This window comes from Papaver somniferum, chromosome 7, assembly GCF_003573695.1.
Source record: "Papaver somniferum cultivar HN1 chromosome 7, ASM357369v1, whole genome shotgun sequence".
NCBI classification, from domain to species: domain Eukaryota; kingdom Viridiplantae; phylum Streptophyta; class Magnoliopsida; order Ranunculales; family Papaveraceae; genus Papaver; species Papaver somniferum.
In genome coordinates, this window is record NC_039364.1 from 164,249,418 (window position 1) to 164,258,484 (window position 9,067).

General features: G+C 38.1%; 1 protein-coding gene across 1 annotated transcript; it reads right to left on the reverse strand.

Moving 5' to 3' along the window:
• Positions 1 to 1,063: 1,063 nt before the first annotated feature.
• On the reverse strand, positions 1,064 to 4,720 carry LOC113295486. The gene is made up of 2 exons (XM_026543820.1): positions 2,452 to 4,720; positions 1,064 to 2,004 (listed from the first exon to the last, which is right to left on the reverse strand). Exons 1-2 carry the CDS (start codon positions 4,718 to 4,720, stop codon positions 1,064 to 1,066), a joined length of 3,210 nt encoding a protein of 1,069 aa, XP_026399605.1.
• Between the last annotated feature and the right edge of the window lie 4,347 nt (positions 4,721 to 9,067).

Genomic DNA, 9,067 nt, shown 5'->3' on the forward strand with positions numbered 1-9,067 from the left:
ATACTTGCTTGACTGAGCAATTGTTATTCCTGATAATCCTTGTGTCTAGCACCTGTAAGTGTCTTACCTTCATCTCTCCTTCCTTAGACAGCTGAGGTAGAGTTGTTTGTGGCAAGACTCCTTCCCCAAGCTTGGGTTTCAGCTGAGAGACATGAAAAGTTGGGTGGATTTTGGAATCAGCTGGTAACTTCAGTTTGTAGGATACTTGGCCAACCTTTGCTTCAATCTGGTAAGGCCCAAAGAACTTAGCCAATAGTTTTATATTCCTCCTCAGTTGGACTGAAGTCTGTCTATATGCTTGTAGTCTCATATATACCCAGTCTCCCACTATAAATGACCTCTCTGTCATTCTCTTGTCATCTTGGCTTTTGATTCTGTGTTGAGCTTCATCTAGAGCTCCTTTCAGTAGTTGTTTCATGGACTGACTCTGCTCTATGTAGTCATCTACATCAGGATGAACTCCTTGTGTTGCTGAAGATATTCCAAAATGTGGTGGTGCATATCCATACAAGGCTTCAAATGGTGTGAGCTTTAAGCTTGTATGAAAACTGGTGTTGTACCACCATTCTGCCAATAGCATCCAACTTACCCATTTGTTTGGTTTAAAGCTGGTCATGCACCTTAGATATGATTCCAATCAAGCATTCACCCTCTCAGTCTGTCCATCAGTTTGAGGGTGATAAGTTGTTCTCATGTGTAATGAAGAACCTAGCCTAGAAAAAAAGGCTTGCCAGAAATTGCTCACAAAAATTGCATCCCTATCTGACACAATAGAGTTAGGAAGACCATGAAGTTTGAATACAGTGTCAATAAATACCTTTGCCACTGAAGTTGCAGTATAAGGATGGCTCAAGGGAATGAAATGGATAAACTTAGTGAGTCTATCCACCACTATCAGTATAACCTCCCTGCCTTCAGATTTGGGAGACCTGAGACGAAGTCCATGCTTATGTGTTCCCATGCTTGCTCTGGAATGGGCAGTGACTGAAGGAGTCCCGCTGTACTGGTGTTAAAACCTTTGTGTTGCTGGCACATATCACAAGCTTGGACAAAAGTCTTAATGTCATTGTGTATTCCTATCCAAAAAAAGTATAACTTGGCCCTCTGTTAAGTGGCTTGTGCTCCAGAGTTCCCTCCAATGAATGGGTGAAGAATGAGTGGAGAGAATGACTTTATGCCTTAATCCTCCATGTTGCCAAATATAGAGCCTTCCCTTGTACCTCAATACCCCTTGTTGATAAGAATAAATTTCTACTGCCCCCTCTTGTACAGTTAGTTTAGGGATTAATTCTTTTGCATGAGTATCTTCTTTATAACTGTCATGAACTTCTGAGAACCACTCAGGTTGCAATTGAATTAAACTCTGGCATGAAGGTTGCTCTTCCAAGTGAACTCTGGATAAGGCATCAGCTACTTGGTTCTCAGACCCCTTCTTATATTTCAATTCATAATCATACCCCAACAATTTGGCTAACCATTTTTGTTGTAGTAGTGATTGAATCCTTTGTTCCATGAAGTATTTAATACTTTGGTGGTCTGTGAAGATTGTGAATTTGTTTCCAAGTAAGTAAGATCTCCACTTAGTTACAGCCATCACCACTACCATCAATTCATTTTCATATGTGGACATAACCAAGAATATGGGTCCCATTCCCTTGCTGAAGTATGATATAGGTCTTCCCTCTTCCATCAGTACTGCTTCAACTCCAGTGTCACAAGCATCAGTTGAGATCTCAAAAGGTTTGCTGAAGTCTGGTAACACTAAGACTGGTGCAGAGGTGACAGCCTTCTTCAATTCTTCAAAAGCAACTTGAGCTGAGATGTTCCAATGAAAGTTGTTCTTTTTTAAAAGGTTTGTTAATGGCTTTTCAATGAGACCATAATTCTTAATAAATTTTCTATAGTACCCCGTTAGACCTAAAAATCCTCTCAAGTCTTTGATGGTTGTAGGAGTGGGCGATCTTGTCATGTTGTCTATCTTGAGGGGATCAACAGCTACTAGGCCTGTCAATGGAAGAATATCCGTCGGATATTTAGAAATCTGATATCCGACATGTTAAGCACTAACGAATATTCGATATCTGATAATATCCTATAGGATATCAAAATCAGATATCGATTCCGATAGGCTAAGCCGTCGGATATCCGATAAATATCCGATAGTATCCGGTTATAACAAAAAAGCTTAAAAACCCTTGTAAAACATTTTCAGAATTGACACTTATGGGATATTTATCCGATAATATCCGATACTAGACTCGAAATTAGGATAAATTACGAATAAGTTCCTATACTATCGGATATTAACATTTCAGATGGGGTCTAATCCGTTTCTGATATGTTAAGGAAGAAATATCCGATAAAATATCCGATCTGATATCCGATATCCGATAAAACGGATAAAATCCTATAGGATCTCGAATACTCGGAAACGGATACCGGATATCAAACAAATATTGACAGGCCTAGCAGCTACTCCCTCACCAGAGATGATATGTCCCAGATACTCTAACTTATCCTGGCCAAATGTACACTTGCTGAGCTTTGCATATAGCTGGTTCTTTTGGAGAGTCTCTAGAGTAAGTTGTAGATGTTCTATATGTGACTCCATGTTTGGGATGTAGACCAATATATCATCAAAAAACATTAATATGAACTTCCTCATATAGGGCTTAAACACATCATTCATCAAGGCTTGGAAGCTAGCTGGGGAATTAGTTAAGCCAAAAGGCATAACTAGAAATTCATAGTGCCCTTGGTGTGTCTTGAAGGCAGTCTTCTGAGTATCTCCAGGTGACACCCTAATCTGGTGGTACCCTGCTCTCAAGTCAATCTTGGAGAAGACAAATGACCCTTTTAGTTCATCTAATAGTTCTTCAATGACTGGGATTGGGTATTTTTCCTTAACAATAATATCATTAACCTTCCTATAGTCAACACAAAACCTCCATCTCCCATCCTTCTTCTTAACTAGTAGAACTGGGGAAGAAAAAAGGATGTGACTGGGTTTGATCACTCCTGACTTGAGCATTTCTTCAACTAGTTTCTCAACTACTTCTTTTTGGACATATGGAATTCTGTAAGGCCTTTGTTTAGGTGGAGCAGAGTTTGGTTGCAGAGGTATATAACGGTCATGAGATATTTCTGATGGTAATGAGGTTGTCTCTTTGAATATTGAGGAGTATTTGGTGAGTATGGGTTCTAGTATTTTGGGTGTTTGAGGGTTGGGTTTAATGGCTGTGATGCAAAACATATGGCATGCCATATCATTTTTATTCTTCTTGAGGTACTTCTGGCAAGATCCCACTGAAATGGATGAGATTCTGATGTCTTCAGTAATCCCTTTAAGCTCAATTTCCTTACTATCTTGAATGAAAGACACTGTCATCATCTTGAAATCAAACTTCACAGGACTTATAGTTCTCATCCAATCCACTCCTAACACCATGTCACACCCACCCAAGTCTAAGACTCTGAAATCAAAAGAAAAATTACACCCTTGCATGTTCCAGCTAAATTGAGGACATCTGGCATCACTAAGCACCTTGTTACCATCTGCCACAGCTACATGTAAAGCAGCAGTGGGCTCTATCAGTACACCACTGAGCCTGGCCATCTCAGGGTCAATGAAACTATGTGTGTTGTCACTGTCAATCAAGACAGTGAATGCCTTTTTATTCTTAGTAATAACCTTAATCTTAATAGTGTTGTGAGAAACATTACCGGATAAGGCATGTAGAGAGATTTCCACTTCTTCTTCTAGCTCTTGTATGACTGGGGAACTACCAGGAGATTCTTCTTCAAAAGTAGATGATTCTTCCTCATCACCAACCAACATGTATAACTGTTGTTTAATGCACATGTGACCCATCTCATACTTTTCATTACAATTATAGCACAACCCCTTCTTCCTCCTTGCCCTCATCTGAGCATAAGTTAATTTCTTGATGGGAGGTAGTTTCAGGCTGCCACTACTGGTGGGAGATGGTGAGTTGGACTTTGGTGGAGTTACAAAGATTTTAGAGATGCTACTTCCCATTGAGAGTGGAGGTAGTCTTGAAACAAATTTGGCCTTCCTGGCTGCCTTCTCCAACACAGCCTCATGCATCCTTGCTAAGTACATAGCCTGATTGAGTGTTGAGGAAGAATGCATTTGGATTTCCATTCTAATTTGTTTCTTGAGTCCAGTGACAAAGCTAGAAGTAAAGTAAGCTTCATTTGGATATCTATTCTTAGCAATCATTAAGGCCTTGATCTCTTCAAAAAGCTCTTGGTACTCTAATATTGTGCCTTCTTGACAGAGCTTGTTGAATTCCCCTACCACATCATCATGGCCAAGCTCTTGAAACCTAAAATTGATATTACTGCAAAGATCTTCCCGTAAGATTACTTCCCTTCCCACCTGATAGTCTTGATACCATACATCTTCCTTACCCTCTAAATCAATATAAGCAACCATGACCTTCTGATCCTCATCCATTAAATATAATTGAAAGAACTTATTATACTTACGAATCCAGGATCTAGGGTTATTTCCATCAAATTTAGGAAATTTTAACTTAGGTTTGTGAGTATTCGAAAATTGGTTAGACAAGATATGATGGTTACCTTCTGGTGATGGACCTCCAGGTTTTGGATGGGTTTGATGTTTGAAGGGGGTTTCGAGTACTCCATCATCTGATTTTTGTCGAGTGAGAATCCTCTCTTCCAGAGACGACATCTTAGCATCAAGTAAGCTTCCTAGTCCTGCTAACAACGCTGGAGAGATCATATTCTGAGCTTCATCAATTTTTTTGTTGAGATCTTTGAAACCCTCGCTTTGATTGTTAGACAGTTCATTCACTCACTTATTCAAAGCGTCAAATTCCTTTTAGGTCACCATAATCACACAGGAACACTCGGATCGAGTGCTCTGATACCAATTGTAGTGATATACACTACAAATTAGCTCAGAAGCAACTCAAGATCTCTAAGGATAGAGATCGGATTTGGGGAAGAAGAGAATTTGGGAGAGAAAGAAGTTTTTAGATTAATAATTCAACATATCCCGACTCATGACCAATTCAAAGGACTTATACCCACTCACTCACAAGGACAGAACGTGTGAGTAGCACAAGTGGATCTTAACTAAACAGAAATACAAAACAGAATTAAAACATAATTAACGGCAAAGAATGGTTGCCCCTTAACAGCCGGTGTGAATTGGATATAAATTTGAAAGAAGCCCCTCTCCTAGGGTTTGAACCTCTTACCTTAATTAAATTTGAATCACCGGATCCCCAAGGTATGCCCTCTTTTTGAACTGAGATCACATGATAGCGGGCCATCGACTGAAGAGCCTGAGGTGTGAATCGGTAGTTCTTTCGAGCTCTGCTTACTTAGCCGCTCACTCGAACTGTAGTTCTCGTTTTCTTGTCCTATCTTGTTAAAAGAAGCGGACCAAGTACATTCTTCAATGGACTTTACCTGCCATGACCTTCGAATTGCTATCGCTTAGCTGGTTCCTCAATATCAGTTAGTTATCTTGAAAGGGCGGATTTCCACCTCGTTGAAAGAAGATCTCATTCATCTGCTGTTGATATTGACGCGAGTAAGGCGATGCTATAACTAAGTTGGCCTATAACCCTCCCAAGCCAGAGTGGTCATTTTATGACACACCTCTAAAATATACCCCTTGATCGAACTCTCTACTTCCCTCGAACTCAAAAATCTCTATTTCAGACTCCTACTTCAACAACAGACGAAGAACAGAGAAGAAGAAGAGTAAATGGTTTTCTCTTACGAAAACTTTTGGATAAAACCAAAAAAAATATACTTAGGAACCCACAACATTGGATATGGGCAGCCAGTTGGTTTGAAGCAAAAAGATCATTTTACCCTTCATACTAATCTGATTATATCTTCTTCGTCCGTTATCCGATTGACACGTTCAAGTAGTTCATTCCACATAACTTTTCGAGATCTATCCGACGGTACCAGTTTCGTATCACAATTATTGTTAGATTAGTTTATATTACTTAGCATTTATGTTTAACTAATCGAGTTATTATCGACTTAATCGTCTCTTGATCATCTCTAGACTGTATCTTGACCGGTCTAATAGTGTTGACGAGCTTGAAGGTCCTTACATTCAATATCTTCAAAGTATCTGCACAAACAAACTTGATTCCCTTGTCATCGATCATGCGTAGAAAGGAGTTAATTAATAATGGATAATCACAAGCCTATCGTCAGATATAAAAACAGACTTGATCTACCGTTAATCCTTGATTTAGTTCAAGTGATCTTGTATCAGAAGAAAATGTTCCCAGAATAAACAAACTATGTACAATCAAGGTTTAACAACCGTTAGTCAATAAAATCAATAATTGGATACCAAAATAACAATGCAAATTTTAGTTTCCCACCAATGGTACTATCTAGATACTGATCCCACGTAAGTCTTTATACTAACACATGTAAGCGATTTCGCCTAATTAGGTAACTCTCCTCTCCAATATAATATTACAAGTAATACTATTAGTCGGCTACAACAGTGATACTATTGGTTTAACACTAGTTTACTAGTCATGGCTTCTTTGAGATTGTCAAAAGCAGAAGTAGCCTGAGGGTCTACTTGAAAGCGTTCTTTCTTAATAAAGTTGACAATGGTTTGATAATATATCCATAACCTCTTATAAAAATTTTGTTGTACTTTATCAAACACAAAAATCCTATAAGCTAGACGTGGGTAGAAACCAATTCAACATGCAAGATATCTTAGAAGAATCTGCAACCCTCCTTCAGTAATAATAATATGTCCCAAGTACTCCAATTCAGTTTGAGCAAAGCAGCACCTAGAGAAAAGATGATGTTGTCTGAGAAGCTTTAATGTGAAATCCAGATTTCAGACATGTTGTTCCATGTTGGAGCTATAATGCAATATTTCATCAAGGAGGACTAAAACAAACTCTGAAAAATCACATTCATAAGAGCTTGAAATAGAGTACGAGAATTAGTGAGGCTAAATGCCATGACATTGGGCCTTGGTGAGGTCTAAAAGTTGTTTTATGAATATCTGGAAGGTGAACTCTAATTTGATAGTTCAATCAACCTTAGTGAATATGGTAGCTCCATGATGTTCACATAATAGCTCATCAATTATAGGATAAGTAACTTATCCTTGATAGTGATTGCATTCAGTCTTCTACAATCTATACAAAATCTCCAAGTAGCATCCTTCTTCTTGACTAAGAGAATTAGGGAGGCAAAGGAGCTATGGCTAGGTTTTTTTTTGAAGCACTATGGCTAGGTTTTATAATACCATACGAGAGCATTTCTTAAACCAACTTCTCAACAACATATTTTTGAATAAATGGACATTTGTAAGGTCTCATGTTTCGGGGTTCAGACTTTGGTTTGTATGGTCCAAATATCTTTGTGGTGGTTAGTGAGCGGGCTCGACAAATATGTCAGAATAGCGTCGTATGAGATTAGAGACTGCCATAGGAATAACGGGAGGTGAACTATTATTAGAAATGGAAAATAATTTACTCGGAATTTCATGAGTGTGCTTATTGAATAACTCTGTCGCACCAAAGCCACTTATCATCTTCAATGAAGTTTTTCCTTGAGACTCTCTGTATAAGGTGTCTCTCCTTAGTCCTGCTCGGTTAGGGAGATTTAAGCAAGGAGGAATAAATTCAGACTTGGAAATCGTCAAAATTCGGCCTAATACTCGGAACATATTTACTAGAGGCTTATATATTGTTATTTATGACTTGTACCTAATTAAAATTAAATATTAACACTATCATGTAATTAAGTGTATAACATTGTTATAGTGAACTTATTAATCATATTTTTAGAGGTTTTTACATCTGATAACTCCCGTCTCAGGAGTTACAAAGAAAATCTTTTCTGATTTTCGTGCATGCAATGCCAACTCGGAAAATTCGCCAACTTGTTCTGGTTAAAAAGAAATCCAAATTGAAAAATCGGCCTCCTTAATCATCAAAAATCAGAAATGGCATGTAATCGTAAATCGCATCGGTCATATAGCGAGTAGCGATTACTCAGCGGGTAATCGTCCTTGGAGAACGATTTTGACTACATTGGTTGGGCCACACACATTTTTTATGTGGACCATCTTTATTTGTTGACACGGATTTAACTTCAAAACCCTCCCTCCAAATCTCGTTAAATGCTTTACTTTTTGAGAAAAAGTAGAAAGTTAAAAAAAACAAAAAAACAAAGACAAATAGTTAGGTAATAAAATTATTTTGGAAAAAAAAATCTACTTTATAAGACGTGTCAACATATAAAGATGGGACACATACTTCAAGTATGTGGTTCGAACACACCGTAGTCGCTCTATCCTTAAGCACCTATAAGAGTTATTTTTTTCCTTTATGTTTGAAAGTAATACGGAGTTTGGACAAGTTAAAGAGAACATCACCCAAGTGTCTCAACCAGTCTGTACCTAAAACCATGTCAAATTCATCCAATGGGAGTACCTCACATCACTAATAAATTTCTGAGCCTGCATAGTCCATTAGAATCTAGAACACATGCTAGCACTAATAGTTTTCTCCTTATTTGCCACTCCAGCCAACAAAAGTTGTGTAGGATGTATATTACACTTCAACAACTTAGCAAGAACACTATCCAGAAAAATGTGGGTACTAACTGTATCAATAAGAGTTGAGATGGCTTGTTTCTTAATGCACCATAGAATTATAATAGTATCCTCGCTTGTGTTTCCAGTCAAGGCATGTAAGGAGATCTCCATACCATATTCAACTGTTGAAGCGACTTCCTCTTCAGATATGTCTTCTTCCACCACTATCTCCTCCTCAGATGTATCCTCACCCACTAGCAAGAACAATTGTTGTCTCTTATACATATGACCAAGATGGTAAATTTCATCACAGTTGTAACAAAAACTTTTGTATTTTATAAATTGCATTTTTTCAGAAGTAAGTCTTTTGATGGGAATGGTGGGTTTAAACTTTGGAGAAGAAGTTAGAGAGGGCTTTGTGGTGATGGGTTTAGGTAGAAAATTGGGTTGAGTAAGTATCATGGAAGT